Source organism: Globicephala melas, chromosome 17, assembly GCF_963455315.2.
Source record: "Globicephala melas chromosome 17, mGloMel1.2, whole genome shotgun sequence".
Classification (NCBI taxonomy): domain Eukaryota; kingdom Metazoa; phylum Chordata; class Mammalia; order Artiodactyla; family Delphinidae; genus Globicephala; species Globicephala melas.
This window is the reverse complement of record NC_083330.1, coordinates 44,174,116-44,192,989: the sequence shown is the minus strand read 5'-3', so window position 1 is coordinate 44,192,989 and position 18,874 is coordinate 44,174,116. Positions and strand designations below refer to the sequence as shown.

Sequence of the window (18,874 nt, the reverse complement as noted above, 5' to 3'; positions counted from 1 at the left end):
CACCACTGTGGGATAGGAATAGGGGGCTGTGAGTGCATGGGATGGGGAAGGAGGTGACATTTTCAATTGGCCGGTAGAGTTCTCTTCATGTTAAGAGGCAGAACTGTATGATGGAGAAATTAGAACAGGAGATTGTGCTGGGATTTAAAACATACGCTATCTGATCATGGTCTTTCAAAGCAAACAAACAAGCAAAAACACCTCATAATAAATGAACAGAAGAGGTGTGTTTTCCTTTTGATCTCTTGAAACAGTTTTTGAAAGAGTGATGGAGCTAAACTCTAATGCCAGATAATTCTTAGTATGTGAGTGCTTTTAATAGCTCAACTGTGTGCTATTTGAGACGAGTGGAAAAGACTGTATTTTGATAGAGTTGAAGAACTTGTGGAGTCGGTGATTGACTTTTGGTGGACTTAACTGCTCAGTTTATTGTGTGTTTATCTCCCCACTTAGACCAGTGCTCAAGAAAGGAGGGGAAAGATTCCTTGAGAAGTCAGCTCAGGTTGTAAAACCTGCTGGGAGAGTTTTTGCTCTGGGTTGGGTATTAGGACCTTAATCCTTGTTGACTTTTTCCCCAGCTCTTGGCCTTAGGGCTCCCCACTCCGGATGCTCCCCTGTAGATGGGTAACCCAGGCAGCCCTACTGGCTCAAGGCTGCTGTGATTCCAACCAATTTGGGAGCATCTGCTACATTTAGGAATACATGCCAAGGAAGACAATTGCCTTTTAAAGATCACTCCCCAGTTCATCAAGAAATAATTGCATGCAAAGAAGACAAATTTCTGCTTCTACTTCATAGAATTAGCAGAGATGGGGTGCATAAATTCCAGGTCGTTTGAGCAGCCCTGCCTGGGATGGTGCTGTAACTGGGGGGCCTTTGGACCATCTCTGTCACAGCAGGAAAACTTCCTTGAATTTAAAAGAAATGTATCATTGCTCTAATATTTTATACTACTAGATTTAGAGGAAAGATGGCAAACTAAATGGCTACTGGGGTCAGGCAGGTAATTTAAATGAGAGGCACGGATCAGGTGAGAGGCAGTGGTGGGTGGTGGGAACAGCCTGAGAGAATAGAAACTTGGTGATTCCAGACCTTCCGATTCTTCAAGAGAAGCCGGAACATCAGTTTTTCTTTTTTTAATAAACATTATTTTTGTGGCCCAATCTTAGATTTATTTTAAAAAATCGTGAAGATAGTACAGAGAGTTCCCATCTACCCTGCACCCAGTTTCCCTTGTTGTTTTCCATGAGTATTATACTTTGGTTACAGTTAATGAAGTATTGATACCATGTTATTTATTCAGACTTCTTTAATGTTTACCCAATGTCCTATTTCTGTTCCAAGATCCCACCCAGGTCCCACATTACATTTAATTGTCATGTCTCTTTAGGCTCCTCTTGACGGTGACAGTTTCTCAGACTTTCCTTGTTTTGAATGATTTTGACAGTTTTGAGGAGCGCTGGTCAGGTAGTTTGTGGAATGTCCCTCTATTGGAGTTTGTCCAATGTTTTTCACATGACCAGACTGGGGTTATGGTTTTGAGAGGAAAACCACAGGGGCCAAGTTTACCTTGGTCACCGGGCTGAGGTAGTGTTTGTCAGGTTTCTCCATATAAAGTTACTTTTTCCCCTCCTTTTCCACAGTGTGCTCTTAGGAAGGAAGTCACCATGCACAGCCCACACTTAAAGAGTAAGGATTTATGTTCCATACTTGTAGGACAAGTATCTACGTACTTGTGGGATAAGTATCTACGTACATTATTTGGAAATTTGTCTATTCTCTCCAATTTGTTTATTTATTCAATAATTTATTTATTTTTAAAAATACATTTATTTATTTATAGCTGTGTTGGGTCTTTGTTGCTGCGCGCGGGCTTTCTCTAGTTGCGGCGAGCAGGGGCTACTCTTCGTTGCGATACATAGGCTTCTCATTGCGGTGGCCTCTCTTTGTTGAGGAGCACGGGCTCTAGGCGCGGGGGCTTCAGGAGTTGTGCCTCGCGGGCTCTAGAGTGCAGGCTCAGTAGTTGTGGCACACGGGCTTAGTTGCTCCGCGGCATGTGGGATCTTCCCAAGCCGGGCATCGAACCCGTGTCCCCTGCATTGGCAGGTGGATTCTTAACCACTGTGCCACCAGGGAAACCCCTAAAATCGTAATTTTTTATACACGGGTTTTTAAGTCTTCATGGGAGGGATCAGCCTGCATTCAGTCTTAGCTTTTAAGGTAAGTTGATCAAGTGTGGGTCCCAAGAGCGGGAGGGCAAGTTCTTGCTAATTAACAATCATCATTTTGGTGAGTTAACATTTTTCTGGAGCAGTAGGAGGAGCAGTGAGGCAATGGATCAAGGGGCTTAGAAAGAGGAGCCTTAGGGACCAGGCCACGTAGGGCCACAGTGGACATTCTTAGTCCTTACATGTCCCTCACACTGCCCAGAACAGTGAGCAGGTCAACCACATAACAGGGCAACAGGGACATCCTGAGGTGGGTATATAAAGAAGATGGACAGGACATTGGAAACAAATCACTGCATATGGCAGTGGAGCCAGTGTCAAATCTGGGGTGACACCAATGACCCAGTACAGAGTGCCTGGCTTAGTGCTGCTGTCCCTGTGGAGAATTTCCCAAGCAGGAGGGTGTTTCCGGGAAATGTGTACTGGTAAAAATGAAGCTGGAGACCTGGTGGCGATGCAGATGTCAGGTGTGGGTAGTTCATGGTCAGGACACAGCAAATGGAGGCCCTGCTCGGATGGGCAGGAGAGAAGCCAGTGGACGTGTGCAGTGTGTAGATGAACCACTCTCATCAAAGCCCTGGCAGTAGTGACGCCTTGTGGAAGTCCCTCAACCTCTCTGAGCTGGACACCCCTCCTTTCATAAATGGCAATAATAATAACTGAATCACAGCACTGGTTTGGTTGGGTAGATAAATGGAGTCAGTCACAGGAAAGTCATCAATATTGGTTCCCAGAGAAAAGATAATCCTGTCCATCAGCACGGGGCTGGGGTATGAGCAGGGCTCCTGGTGTGGGGATCGGCTGGCAGAAGTGTCAGGATGGACAAGGTGTTCTTTCAGTCCCCAAACCTGGGTGGGGGGCAGGGAAGGAGTGAAGTGACCAGACTCCCGATATCCTGAACCAGGCAACCTGGCATTGAAGCCCAGATCCCTGTCCATTTCTGGGAGATCACAAACAGATGACACATCATCTCTGTGCCTCAGTTTCCTCTCTAGAAAGGGTCCATTAGCTGCACAGGTTCTTCTTATTCTCTTACCACCTGAAACTCCTCCAACATCACTGCCGGCCATATGTGTGATATTCATAAGGCCCTTTCTCCAGTGTGAACTCTCTGATGTTTAATCAAGTGGTACCTGTGGGTGAAAGATTTACCACATTCCTTGCACTCAAAAGGCTTTTCTCCAGTGTGGATTTTCCTATGGATGCAGAGGAGCTGTCTTTGCTTAAAGGCTGTCCCGCATTCAGTGCACTCATAAGGCGTTTCTCCAGTGTGAACTCTGTGATGATCATAGAGAGAGGATCGAGTAGTAAAAGACTGCCCACATTTACTGCACTCATAAGGCCTTTCTCCACTGTGAACTCTCTGATGACGAAGAAGGCTAGAGCTACCAGTAAAACATTTCCCACATTCACTGCAGTCATAAGGCCTTTCTCCACTGTGAACTCTCTGATGATATTGGAGGCCACTCCTAGCAACAAAACATTTCCCACATTCACTGCACTCATAAGGCCTTTCTCCACTGTGAACTCTGATGATACCAGAGGCTACTCCTGGCAACAAAAGATTTCCCACATTCACTGCACTCATAAGGCTTTTCTCCAGTGTGAACTCTCTGATGTGCAAGGAAATTGGATTTGCAGGCAAAAGATTTTCCACACTGGGTGCATCAATAAGGTTTTTCTCCAGTATGAACTCTCTGATGTTCAATTAAGATGCACTTTTGGATGAAAGATTTAGCACATTCCTTGCATTCATAAGGCTTTTCTCCACTGTGGATTTTCCTATGTGCTCTGAGGTGCTTCCTTAGGCTAAAGGATTTCCCACAGTCACTGCAGTCATAGAGCCTTCCGCCACAGTTAACTCTCTGATGTCCAAGGAGACCAGATTTACAGCTAAAATATTTTCCACAATGGCTGCATTCATAAGGCCTTTCTCCAGTGTGAACTGGCTCATGCTGAATAAAGTTACATGTTTGGATGCAGGCTTTCCCACGTTTGCTGCACTCACAAAACCCTTTACTAGTAAGGACTCTCTCATCCTGAACAAGTATTTATGTGTGACTGGAGGCTTTCTTGCCTTCTCCCCAGCTGTGATGACCTGTTCCACTGTGAAAAACAGCTTCACACTCCTTACTGTTCTGTTTCTTCCTGGTATTAGTGGCTGTGGCTGAAGTCCCATGTTGGCCACGAGGTCGTTCCCAATCTCCATGTAAGTAGGTAGATTCCCTATTGTGTGGATTGTGCAGCTCTTCCAAAATGAGGGTCTCCCCATGTCATATCACATGGGATTCTCTCTAATATGCGGCTTCTGGTGCTCTTGAAGGTTTACAGTGAAATAGAATTGTTTCCCGCATGCCCCACATATGTATGCTTTCTGCCCCCTATTTGTTCCTTGCTCCTCAGCCAAGTGCAAAATGTCTCTCAAGACTGGGGTGCACATCTTACAGGGCTGGGTCTTCTCAGGAGACAAACCTGCCCTGGGGGTCCTCATCTGTGACACTCCTTCTGCAGATACGCTCTGTTCAGAAGGTGTCTCTTCATCCTCAACTCCAGGAAAAGAACCTGCAGGAATTCCCTGGCAGTCCAGTGGTGAGGACTCAGAGCTCTCACTGCTTTAGCCTGGGTTCAATCTCTGGTCAGGGAACCAGGACACTGCAAGCCTGAATCCTTAGCTGCAACTTTGGGGCTACTGGTGTTAGGGCACTAAGGAGTAGGGATGCACTCTGGCTAGCCATAGTAACCACAGCACATGACCAAGCAGTTGAAGAAGAAAGCAGTATCCATGGTCCAGATGTGAGAATGACACAGCAGCCCCTAGGGAAAAGGAGAAAGGCAGAACCTAGCTCAGAGGATAGGGGTGGGTGTGAGGGCCTTACCCAGCATGCATACAAGTGCAAAGTTCTCCACCATGACATCAAGGTACAGGTGTATCTGAACCTCATCAAGAAGACACCATTCCTCCCAGGAGAAGTATACGGCCACATCCTCAAAGGTCACAGTGCCCTGAGGTGGGTCGGTCAGTGCAGGCGCCGCCATCAGATCCTTTGCGCGGAGCGGCAACAGTCCAGCAACTGGGTCAGACTTGGCATGGTTACTCCCCACCTATTCAATAATTTATATCTATGTAGACTCCTAGATATTTAATTTATACTTTAGGTTGTACTTCAGTAAGACTTTATTTTATTGTTCAAATTGTTCCAGCTTGTCCTATGGGAGCTCTTTCAGTTTGCTCCTGTGTTTCTTTGACATACCCCTATTGTTGACTTTTGTTTGTTTTGTCCACTTTCTTATTTTCTGGTGTACAAGATGCCCCAGGCTCACCTTGTATATTTCCTGCCTTGGTCCTAGAGTCAACCATTTCTCCCTGGAGCGCTTGTTGCTTTTTGGAGAATGATATTAGAAACCAAGATCTGGGCACCAGATGTGTTCCCTGCTACTGCAGTGTCATTGCTTCTAGCCCCTCTCAGCTGACACAGCAAGAAAATATATGTGTATATATGCATGTCTGTAAATACTTCTATGTGTAACCATCTGTATGTATATTAAGTTAAACATGAGTTCATACCAATATCTCTGACAATAATCCATTACCACATGGCTTACTCTAGCCTATTCCCTTTACTTACCTGAAAACTCTCATTCCAACAGTGAGAAACCTGACTCCCACTATCTGCCATCCATTTACTTAATTATTCCATTCTGTACACACATATAATGGTGTTAGAATTGTTAACCTGTACCTGTGTAGGAAACAACTTTATCAGCTAAAGCGCAATACTTCTGTACAGCTTCTTTTGCCTTTACTGTTACAGACTCCACTCATTTGCCAAGTGACTTAGGTCAGCACCTTTTCTCTCACCCCCTTCATTGCAGTTGTTTCATATATTTGTAATATAGTTAAGTTGTTTACTCACATTCTGCATTCCATCCTGGGTTTTTCCCCACTTCCTAAATGATTTTTTAATATATTTGGACACATTAAAGTTGTATTGTAAAGTTCAGTAGATTTGACAAATGCAGAGCCTCATGTATCCACAATGACAGTATCATACAGACTAGTTTCACTGCCCTAAACAATTCCATGTGCTTCACCAATTCAGTACCCCCATCCCAAGCTCCTGGTGATCATTGATGTTCTCACTCTCTCTATAATTTTGCTTTTTTTCAGAATATCATATAATTGAAGTCATATAGTATGTAGCTTTTTCAGACTGGCTTTTTATTTATCAATATGTATTTAAGATTCCTCCATGTCTTTTTATGGCTTGACAACTCATTTCTTTTTATTGCTGGGTAATATTCCATTGTAAGGATACACCAAAGTTTGTTTATCCATTCACATACTGAAGGACATCTTGGTTGCTTTCAGCTTTTGGTGGTTATGAATAAAGCACCATTTGTATGCCGGTTTTTATGGACATAGTTTTCAAATCTGTTGGGTAAATAACTAGGAGTGTGATTGCTGCACTATGTGGTAAAACTATGTTTACTTTGTAAGAAACTGCCAGACTATCTTCCAAAGTGGCTGGACCATTTTGTATTCTCTCCAGGGCATAACTTAAAAAAAATTTTAATTGCAAAAATAAATGTTGGCATCAAATGAAAATTCTTTAGTAGTCAAACAAACAACCTAGCAGACCAAACAAAACAAATCAGGGAGCTGTATCTTCCCTACAGGTAGGCAGTTAATAACATTTCTAGGTGTTAGATCAACACTGTCCAATAGAACTTTATGTGCTGGTGGAAATGCTCTATATCCTTTGTGTCCAATTCAGTAGCAACTTGCCACATTTCCAGTGGCTATTGAGTATTTAAAATGTGGCTTGTATGACTGAGGAACTGAATTTTAAATTTTATTTTATTTTAATTTAAGTAGTCACAGGCAATTAACGGACATCTTATCGGATGGTACAGTTCTGGGCCACTCTAAGGATTTTGACTTGTACTTGAGTGAAATGGGATGCCATGAAGGATTTTGCACAGGGAAGAGGAATGATCTGACTTACATTTTTAAGTTATAACCTCAGATTCTGTATTAGGAATAGACAGAAGGGGAGCAAGGGCAGAGGCAGAGAGATCTGTTGGAAGGCTACTGCAATAAACTGGAAGAGATGACAGTGGTTTGGGCCAGGGTGATGGCAGTGGGGGTGGAGAGATGTGGTCAGATTCTGGATGTATTTTGAAGTTAAGGCCTATGCAAGGTAAATATTTGCCAAACACACACTGTATTTTTGACAAAGGTCATGGAATGAAAGTTCTTATTTGTTTGCAGTCTCATTTCTATTAGATCTGCTTTCATTTTCTTTAAGCCACTGAGCCTTCCTGCTCCAGAGGTACCATGTTAAAATCTCAGTGGGTTTCTTACTGGTTTCCTTTCTCCTATTTTAAAGAGAATGTTGAGGTATCTTATCTTCAAGCTATCACTGTAAGCGTAAGGCTAGAATGAAGGAAGATGCATTTTTGGTTATCTTAATTTAAAAATTATTTTTGACGCATCCACTATGAGCTTGCATAAAAATAATTTCCGCCATGGTCTTGGGTCATATGTGGGTGGGGAGGAGGAAGGGGCCTGGTTGGGTTTCTATCAGGATCATATGTCAGCATTATAGGAATTCTAGAACCCAGCGCTGTCCACTAGAAATATAACGTGAGCCACGTATGTAATATAAAATTTTCTGTTAAAATTTTCACATGTTAAAAAGCATAAAAAGAAACAGGTGGAATTAATTTTAAGAATATATTTTATTTAATCCAACAGATCCAAAATATGATTTCAACAGGTAATCTATATAAAAAATTATTAACGAGATGTTTTGCATTCTCTTCTCTCTGTACCAAGTCTTCACAGTCTGGAGTGTATTTTACAATTACAGCACATCTCAGTTCGGACTAGCTGCATTGTCAGTGGCTACCAAATTAGATAGCACAGCTGTAAACATCTGCTGTTATGTTCAGATTGGGTGGGGGGCATGGTGGGGGAATTAAATTCCTAACTCTCATCATTGACATCACAGATACTATTGGGGAATTAATTAAATATTAATATTGTATGATGTAATATTAAGATTGTATTGTATGAATATTGTATGATGTGACTGGTGGGCAGTTTTGTAAAAACAAATGAAAAATTAAAATGTACACCATATCTATCAAACTCAGACTGGAGTTGTCAGTCCATGATATTTCTAATAGTGTTCTAGAAACCTTTCCAGAAATAAATTGCTCCTTAAGAAAATCGAGGTATCTCCTTTTGGGCACCAGGAAGGGTTCATTTTGAATAAAGTGCTGGAGAGAGACTTGCCCTAAGAGGAGGCTTTGGTATCTCACCAATCCTGAATTTCAGGCGCTTTGCCTTAACCGTGTGTTTTCTGGATCTTTCAGCTGAGGCGGGTGTTTGGAAATTGCCTGCCACCCTTTCCACCAAAGTACTATCTCGCAATGACCACGTCTATGGCTGATGAGAGAAGGGACCAGTTGGAACAGTATTTGCAAAATGGTATGTATTTGGATTTTTTAAAACAGATTTATCAGGATGTGAAAGTCACCCATTTTATATATTTACTCAGTGGTTTTTAGTGTATTTACACGATTGTGCAACCATCACCATAATCTAATCTGAGAACATTTTTACCGCCCTGAAAAGAAATCTTATACCTATTATCAGTCAATCCCTGTTTCTCTCCTCCACCAGCCCCTGTCTTTATATACTAATTTATGCCTTTATAAATTTGCCTGCTCTGGATATTTCATGTAAATGGAGTCATAAAATATGTGGTCTTTGTATTTGGTTTAAAAATGCTTTGTTTAGATTCACCACCCCGCAGCCCCTGCCCCCGGGGGCTCTGTGTTGGCTTTGATTGTAGAAGTCAAAGAAATATCTCTGGATTAAGACTGAACAAACGGATAAAATGAACTGCTTACGTGAAAGCTCTCAGGAGATAGCGGAGATGTTTACTGGCAGTGCCAGAGTTGGTTATTCCATCTCTGTCTTCCCCAGGAGCCATGCTAAGGCACAGGGATACTCGGAGGTCTGCTCTGGCCCTGTGAGGCTGGCAATACAGAGGTCCTGGCCCACTGCTGGGTTCCTGAAAAGTGTTGTGCACAACAGGACTGAGCTCTCACAAACAGAAGGGGATGGGGAGAAATAGAAACATTAGCATTCAAATATTTAAAGGTTTAAAAAGCGGGAAATGATATAGACATAAAATGTTTTAAAAATATAACCCGTCCAAAGAGTATAAAATGAAAGGTACATTCCCTTCCACCTCAGATCCCCAAGCCTCTAGAAAAAAACACTATTACAAGTTGCTTGTGTATTTCTCAGAAACCATCATGTGTATTCTAGTGTGTGGGTACATCCCTGCTGCTTAAACACAAATTGAAACTTACCTTATACACGTTTCTGTATCTGAGTATTTGAAACTTTTTATTCTGAAAGAATTTCTGATTTACAGAAAAGTTGCAAAATTGATGCAAAATTTTCTGTATTCTCTTTACCCAGATTTCCCAAATGTTAACATTTTATATTTGCTTTATCATTCTCTCTCACTTTCCCATGTCTCTGTTTGTATTATGAATGTGTGCATACATATATATTATATATAATTTTTTGAGATGCTTGTTTTTCATATACAAGCCAGTTTACCCTTAAATACATCTATGTGTATTTCCTAAGATCGAGGACAACTCTTCTGTAACTACTGTATAGTTATCAAAATCAGGCAATTAGCATTGATATAATAATGCTATCTAATATAGAGACCTTATTCAAACTTCACCAACTACCCCACTAATGTCCTTCATAACAAAAGAAAAAAGCTTTTTCTTCTATATGCTATTTTATTCCTTTTAAAATATTACTCTTACAGGTCATTCTAGGTGAGAGATTATAGATTTACCTCATTATTTCTCAGGGCTGCACATATTTTTTTAAACATAGTAAATAGAAATTCTAGAAGTCATTTATTTTCCATTCATCTTTTGTAGTGGAGACTATACCTCTTTTAGACCTGTTAAATAAACGCTTTCAAGCTCAAAATGTAATATCTTTTGAATTTTCATTCCTTCTTGGTTTGTGTTCTCATATCTTCATGAAATACTCCTTTTAACAGCTGACCTTTTCCCAAATGATCACACTGCTTAAAGGGTCACTTCTCCAGGCCTGGCCTTTATCTGTAGTCAGGATGCTTTGTGAATCCTCTTGGAAGGTAAAGGAAGGAGACAGTGCAGCATAGTGCTGTGACTGTGAACACAGGCTCTATTCAGACATAGAGTCAAGTCCCAGGTTTGCACCTCCCTGGCTGTGTGACCTGGGGCAAGACACTTACCTTCTCTGAGCTTCAGTGTCTTTATCTGTAAAATGGAGATACTATTTACTTCAGGCAATCTTCTTTTGTTGTGCAGATTAAGTGAGCTAAAATATACCAAGTGCTTTGGTAGTACCTGGTACTTAACAGTTGTACAGTAAATACTAGTTGGATGAACACTTTTTCAATAGCTTTCCCCATCCCCAATGATTATATTGATTAGTTTGCATACATGGCACACATATTCCAGAAAATATATATTTTCTGGAAATTATATATTGACAATTTGACAAAAAAGACACTCAATCCTTTGTCAATTATATATATATATTTTCTGGAAATTATATATTCCCCATCCCCAATGATTATATATCCCCATCCCCAATGATTATAATGATTAGTTTGCATACATGGCACACATATTCCAGAAAATAAGACAAGAGCTTCTTCCCCCTTTAGAAAAGAGGGAGTACCTTTTATAAAAAACAGTTTCTCCTGTTACAGAGACACTCTCTCTCTTAGTTACTTTATTTTGAAAAACATGGCATCGTTTGGGAAGCACTACCTCAAATGACCTCAGTCAGTGCTAGTTTTGAATGCTGGTAGAAGTTGTTTGACAAAATCAGTAAAACAGCACCAAAAAGAAAGACATTTAATACAGATTTAGAAATTGGATAAGTTTAGCTCAAGTGCAGGGTCCAGGAGAGGACTTGTGGGGAGGAAGATAAGAAGTGAGGAAGCCGCTGAGAAGCACTTCACGTGTGAGTGTGAGGTCCTCAGGGGAGAGCCTTGGCCCATCTGCTCGGGCCACAGCGCTGGGTATTGGTATCTGGAGCTTTAAAACTAAGGGGCAAATTGCTCTTATAAGTATAGAAGAATGAAATTTTAAATATCTGACAGCCTTATAATTGCTTTTTTTTTGGTAACCTCTTGAGAGCTCCCATCGTGAAAAGAGGTCCTCTTAATCAGTGTTTCTTGGTTGATTTAAAATTTTCAAATTACCAAGCATCCTGCTAAAGTGGGAGTCTAGGTCCAAGTTTTTAGATCTTATTGCTACCTCGTATTAACCCCATCATCCTTCTAGTAGGGGCAGCTAGATAGATATTGGGCCAGGGGTGTGCATGAACAAAGTAGGATTCCTGGAAACAGTCAGCCGGATTGGTGTGATGGGTTCATGCTGCCTGCGAGGCTGCCTGGAGGAGGCGGGCTTTGTAGATTTTCTTGAATTTGAGAAGTCACAGGCTCCATCGCCTTCAAGGAGGCAGCGGTGCACTGGCAAGGCCTGGAAGGCTTCCTGGAGGACAGAGCAGTTTAACAGAGCAGTCAACCCAGCCCAGTGGTAACCTGGCTCGCTGTCCCTGTTTTTCAGTAACCATGGACCCAAACATGTTGAGAAGTGATGTCTTCGTTGATTTTTTGAAACTGGTGCAGCTGGTAAGCTTGCTTTTCTTGACTAAGGTCATTATTTCACTGCAGAATATGTCTCCATGTGTGCTTTTCTGGTCATCAGCCCTACAGAGCCTGGATTCAGATAAAATACATTCGTTTGGAGTAACAGGAAAATGGTTCCTATTTTGTTGCTTTGGAAGTTGAGATTCTAGATGGAAAATTAAGTGTGTCACTTGACCTTTTGCCCACTTTATTTAAGCAGATACCTTTTTTCCTGTAGCTTAAGCATTGTGCATCTCAAAACTGGCCGTGGAGGAGAGAACGTTTTACCATTAAGGGCCCCCATGACAATTGTGGGACCCTACTTTTGTAGCTGGGACTTCCAAGCGTGCCACAGTGAAGACCTCAGGACAGCAGTAATAGCCATGCCAGCTATCACTTGTATATTCTCTGCTCCTGACTTTATCGTAAACGGATCATGGAGAAAATTCAGCCTCAACAGAATGACAGACAGCACCTCCCTTTCCTTTGTTGGTCTAAAGAACAACTGCCCTCTTGTCCCCTAGAGGCTGGAACTTGGCCAAGTACATTTGTTTAGCACGGCACCCATTCAGGTGGTACACATAGGAACATTTTTATGCCTGCATGTACATTCTTTTTTTTTAATATGTAGATTTAATTAATTAATTAATTTTTGGCTGCGTTGGGTCTTCGTTGCTGCGCGTGGGCTTTCTCTAGTTGCGGCGAGTGGGGGCTACTCTTCGCTGTGGTGCACAGGCTTCCCATTACGGTGGCTTCTCTTGTTGCGGAGCATGGGCTCTAGGCGTGCGGGCTCAGTAGTTGTGGCACGCGGGCTTCAGTAGCTGTGGCTCGTGGGCTCTAGAGCGCAGGCTCAGTAGTTGTGGTGCACGGGCTTAACTGCTCTGCAGCATGTGGGATCTTCCCGAACCAGGGCTCGAACCCATGTCCCCTGCATTGGCAGGTGGATTCTTAACCACTGCGCCACCAGGGAAGCCCTGCGTGTACATTCTTGACTGAATGGAAGAGCTTCAAAAGGATTGAAATTGCACAATGACGTGATATTACTGAACTGGCTCCTTAGGTCAGGGAGGAATGATACCTTGATCAGACGTGTAAAAACTGGGAGCAAATTTGCATTTACTCAGTTGTTCAAGTGTGTTGACAAACTTACTGGTCCAGCCAACTGAGAAATGCCCCTAGAGTCTCCCCTCCCATTGTATAATTGCTCGTACTTTCACATACACTTAATGGTATGTGTGTATATATATATGTACATGTATATATACTTTTCTTTTCTTTGAAAAGGTTGTTTTTGAGGCAGTGCTAGTGGTAACATTCCAACAGCACAAAAGGGTCTATGATGAAAGTAACCTCGCTTCCACCATGGGTCTCCAGGGCCCCCCCTCAGAGACAACTGTTGTTTACAGTTTAATGTATGTCCCTTCCACGCATTTCCATGCACATGCAAGCATTCCTATGTATGCATATCCTTTTTTGCTTTGCAGAGAAGCACACACTCTACCCACTTTCTGAACCTTGTTTTTCAAAGTTTACCTCTTGCAAATCATTCTATGCGAATGCATGGAGGTACAGTCGGCCGTGGTTCTGTCATCTTTGTGTGCATTATGGTTTTTACTTTCAATGCTTTCTAAAAATCATTCAGAGGGTGGCAGTGTTTTGGAGCTTTGTTTTGAGTGTCTTTTTTTCCTGATAATTTAAAGGGGTTTTTTTTTTTTTAATGTGTTTTTCTTTCCTCCTTTCTTTTTAATTGTGATATAGTTGTTTTACAATGTTGTGTTAGTTTCTACTGTACAGCGAATTGAAGTAGAGTTCCCTGTGCTATACAGCAGTTTCTCATTAGTTATCTATTTTATACATATTAGCGTATATATGTCAATCCCCATCTCCCAATCCAGCCCACCCCACCTTTCCCCACTTGGTGTCCATACATTTGTTCTCTACATCTGTTTTATTTGATTTTAGTGCTCTCAGTATTTTTGTATCGGTATAACTGCACAGAAACCTTTTGCCCCCGCTGCATTTTGCAGCGTCTCTTCCTGCTTCTTCTGATGAGATTTTCACTTTTGCAATGGCTTTATTTTTCGCTCCTGTTGCTTCCGTGAACTTGGCCAGCTTCCTTTCACGTCTATTCGCTTACCTCTTTTTGGAGACCTTGATCTGTTCTTTGAGGTCGGAGTTCAGAGAAGCCTTATTTTGATTAACACAGCCATTGTTTTCATCTCCTTGGTGGCCTCACTTTTGGGGGGGATATATTTTTCACCCTTAGTTGGTCATGTTTCTTTCCTCCTTTCTTGCGGGATTTTTGCCTCTCGTTCTCCCAGGTGATCCATCAACTTTGAAAGGGGTGCATTCAGTAAGCCAGCTGGCCCACGGTGTTGGAAGTTGCTGGAGCTGAGCTGGTAGAACCTGTCTGCCGTACTTCTGGATCTTGCCTCTCCATCTCTGAGGACTTTCCCACTAACACTTTGCCCCAGACCAGAGCGGCATGTCTGCAGTGAAACCCAAACCACAGTTTCTCTTATCAAGATCACATCTTCAACCATCCTGCTGACTAATCAGCCTCAGAACTGGCTTAGTGGTTAGGAGTGCAGGCTCAAAGTGAGATGGCCAAGGTTTAAATTTTGGCTGCCCTACTTTGGATTTGTGTTTACTTGGTCTCTTTGTATGTCAGTCTCCCCTTCTCTAAAATGGGGAGAATGGCTCCTCTCTTAGTGCTGTTGGGAGGATTAAGTGAGCCAGTGCTCTTAAGGCACTTAAATGTAATCTGGCCAATGTTATAACACTTATGTGGTCCTCCTGCTATTACCAATGCCAGTCCTTTTTCCTCTTCCCAGCCTGCTGAGAGATTGCTTCCGGCAAAGATGGCGGGCCAGCACATCTCTCCCCAGACACTAGGTGGTGTCAACTGGGCCCAGAGTTGTGCTCCCAGACCTGCCTAGTGCTTCCTGATGAACTGCTTTAACACAGCTTCTATGTGGCTTGAGTCCTGCCCGCTGCATCTTTGTACCTCTGCTTCCCTTCTCCCTGACCAGACCCAATTTTCACCAGAGACAGCCCCTCTGAAAACCCAGTTGTCCAGGCTTGGGACCATTTTCAACTTCTTCAAAGATGGCGAGGTGTGGGTCTGCCAGACCATTCAAGTAGCCCAAGGAGCAGGGATTGGGAAGTTTCCCCACCTCAATATTATACCGACCCCACCTAAATATTTTCACTGCCTTTGATAAGTGCCTGGCCTGCAGTTTCCCAGTGGTTATTGCCAAATAATCACACGCTCACGGGCGTGGCTCTCCAGGGCTCAGCAAGTACAAGCAGATCTTCCTGTCTCTGGGCAAGGACACACTGTGTGAGAAACGTGAATACATGTGACCGCGTAGGAGCCTTCCGAGGAGCCTCTATCAAGGATGGCCAAAGGCAAGCTGCAGTCATCAGAGGGGGTTGCCTCTACAGGGCATTCAGTCTGGGCCAGACCCAGTGCTTTCTGTGTGGTATCTCATTTATCCCTCACAACTTGTTGAGGACGGTGCTGTTAGTGTCTCTTTTTCAGGTTAAGTAATTTGTCCAAGGACCCACATCTTCATAAGTGGAAGCCCAGCGAGCCTGGATCCACTGACGTCATGAGATATTTCTAGAGTGGTGGCAGCCCCCCAGCCCCGCCCCCTGCCAGGTACCCCTTGTTGTGTGTGTCTAGCCTCCACCCCCCGCCCCTGTCCCCGACTTACCATGCTCTGTGCTTTTGCCCTGCAATTGCCTCTGAGATGAAGGGACTTTTGAAAAGGCAAAACCAAAGTCTTTAGACTAAAGACTTTTTATGTTCCTGGTTCTTAATCTAAAGTGTGGAAAGCATGTTTGAGAAAAAGGAGACTAAGAAGGTATTTGGAATGGCTTTTGTATACTTGGGAAGTTAGGGGCAATTTATGTATCTGGGAAGTGTTGCCCACCATAGCTCTGGGGGCTCTAGGAAATGACTGTTTCCCCATTTCCTCTTAAGAATGTTTTCCGTGTCCCTTGGAGTGAAATGATTAGGACCGATTATTAAGTATGATAGAAATTTAGAGGTTGGCGAGTCCAAATATGGATTTTCTTGGATAATAAAGCTCAGGATAAGCACCGCGGCTACCAGACATTCTTCTGCCTCAGAGCAGAATATCAGTAAAGCACACTGATGGAGCTTCTTCGATAAATTAAACAATTTCTCAGGGTGTTAAACATTCGATGTGAAAAGAATTAGCACATTTCAAAATGTGTTAAAGCAGCCCATGGTATTGGAGGATTTCGAGGTTTCTTAAAAATAAATGCATTCCGTTTACTACTGTGAATTGTGTGTTTTAATTCCTGATCTGCCCTAGATCAAGATGAGTTAAGTTTTGTTTTCCTACAATCCGAACCCACCACTTTGGTTTTTTTTCCTCTCATTGCGTTTTTGTATGGCTTTTACATTTTATAAATTATATATGTACAAGTAAAATTCAAGTATCGCAAATAGAGCCACATTCCTCCTTGATCACCACTCCAAATGTTTTATCTGTTGTTCACTTGCTTTTATTTCATAGTACAAAGGTTTTTCAATGGTTTATTTCTCCTATTTACCATATTGTTCTAAAAATGTTTATTTATTTTTATTTTTTTGCGGTACGCGGGCCTCTCACTGTTGTGGCCTCTCCCGTTGCAGAGCACAGGCTCCGGACGTGCAGGCTCAGCAGCCATGGCTCACGGGCCCAGCCACTCCGCGGCATGTGGGATCTTCCCAGACCGGGGCACAAACCCGCGTCCCCTGCATCGGCAGGTGGACCCTGAACCACTGCGCCACCAGGGAAGCCCCCTTTTGCCTTTTTAAATAAAATCCTCAAGTGTCTGATTTCAGGGCCATCTATAATCTGACCCACTCTACCAATGCAATCTGCTTCCTCACTTTTCTTTTGCAGAAGAATTTAATATGGATATGCGTTTCTATTATTTTAACTGTTTATATAATTTAGATATCTATTGGTCTGCAATATAGTTTGAGTTGGGAGTTGCAGTGAAGTAACAAATTAATGGTAATTTTTCCTTAAATCATATCCAAAGGCAATGACATCTTTCCGTTCATTTCAAGAGTGTTTTTCCTCAGAGGTAAGAAGTGTTTTTGAGGCCAGATACCTTTAAGAACCTAAGACCTAGGCAAAGGTATACCTAGAAAGGGACTATTTGCAACAGTTGCTCTGGGGAAACCCCTGACCCTTGACTACTCTGCTAGATATGGGGTCTTGGGAGCCCTACTGTTAGCAGTTATCATAACTGCGGGGAAGTGGGGAAATCTGCCAGAATTCCCCCAGGAAGGTAAAAGTGAAGAAAGTGTGGCTGAGGTTGTGTAGGGAGAGCTCAGGGCCTGTGCTATGGAGGCGGGAAACCAGTGCCCCTGACATGCTCTGGGAGGGCTTGGAGTGATTTTCACAGGATCCCAGGAGGTGGGTTGTCCCAGCACTGGATGCTTGAAGGGAAAACCTGGCAGGTGGTTGGTTTAGCATCTGCTGATTTGGAGGCTAGTACTGACAGGGAGAAGCCACAGGACTGTTTGAAAAGTGACCAACACAGTGATCAATAAGTGGCAGATTGACTCAGGCAGACAGACACTTACTGTACATGGAGGGGGCAGCATAACATGGTCCCTTATGCTGGTACTATGGTAGTAACGTGGCAGCCATATAACTTATCCAAACTCGGACACTTTTGAGAGTGGAGGCGGCACTCTGAGTGTTATGATACGTTAGTCTGCTCGGGCTGCCATAACTGGGAATCTTAAAGAACAGAAATTCCTAAAACTGTGAGAAATAAATTTCTTCTTTGTGCGTGTGTGCAGAGAGAGCAAGCTCTGTGGTGTCTCTTCCTACAAGGAAACTAATCCCATCATGAGGGACACTTAACCCTAATCACTTCCCAAAGGCTCCATCTGCAAACACCATCACATTGGAGGTTAGGGCACGAACCTGAATGGGGGAGGAGGGACACAAACATTCACTCCAAGGCAATGCTGGACCAGCCAGGAGATGAGTCCAACCTAGTTGAGCCCAGGCTGTAGAGTCTCGAGGAGCTGGCCTTGAATCCTGCCTCTGCCACCAACTAGCAGTGTGTCCTGGAGGAGTAATTTAACCTTCGTAGACTTGTACTTCATCTGAAAAAGGGGGCTTAATGAGTGTATATCCCTCATGGAGTTGTTATGAGAATTACACGCGCTACCCTCAATATATGTGAAGCAGTTAGCACAGAGCCCAATTATCAGTATCGTGATCTAACAATATATTTGTATGTAATAAATAGTATATTTACTCATAAATGAGATGCTATCTCTACAAGTTGCCTGTATGTGTGGATATAACACCTTCACAAACTGCTGCTTTTGTGGACGAACCCTTTGAATTTGGGAAGCAGCAGCATTTCTCTTCTAAAGTACTTAGGTTCAGAATCCTAGACATTTAGTGATTGTAAGTAAGTGGGTTCAGGGCAGGCGTGGTTAAGACGTAAAGTCAAAGCTTGCCCTTGGATAACAAAATTAGGAAAAAATAAGCCTGTTACTAACATGATGGACCTTTTGAGGTACTTGGGCAGTGCGATTGGGTTGTTGGATTTCCCGGTTCCCTACAAAGCCTGGTGCCTAATCCTCTGTGTCTGTGAATGGCAGGGGGTGGTCAGGAGGACTAAGGAGGGCGAGGTGCTGCCTGTTGAGGGGAAAGGGGTCTCACCCGGTCAGCTGACCTGAGCCCCAACCCCGTGATCTCCCAATAATCTTCTGATCAGTCATCAGGATCTTCCCTCCCCCAAACCGATACCAGGAAGGAGGTGACCTGGATGTAAATTTTCTGGTCACTAAAAAGAGATACTGCCTCTCCCCCCATCCCCCCCGCCCCCATCCCCACACACTGTGTTGCTAATTAC

The 18,874-nt window shown here is 43.1% G+C and overlaps 1 protein-coding gene and 1 pseudogene across 3 annotated transcripts in view; one reads left to right on the top strand and one right to left on the bottom strand.

Moving 5' to 3' along the window:
- Window positions 1-18,874, top strand: part of SNX31 (sorting nexin 31) — a 62,713-nt gene that overhangs the window by 5,184 nt on the left and 38,655 nt on the right. For all 3 annotated transcript variants that reach the window (XM_070043997.1, XM_030863003.3, XM_070043998.1), the window contains 2 exons: window positions 8,610-8,724; window positions 11,904-11,968. In XM_070043997.1, coding sequence (XP_069900098.1) covers window positions 8,610-8,724; window positions 11,904-11,968 — 180 coding nt within the window. The remainder of the gene's footprint in view (window positions 1-8,609; window positions 8,725-11,903; window positions 11,969-18,874) is intronic.
- LOC138842401 (zinc finger protein 211-like) lies at window positions 3,310-5,264 on the bottom strand (annotated as a pseudogene).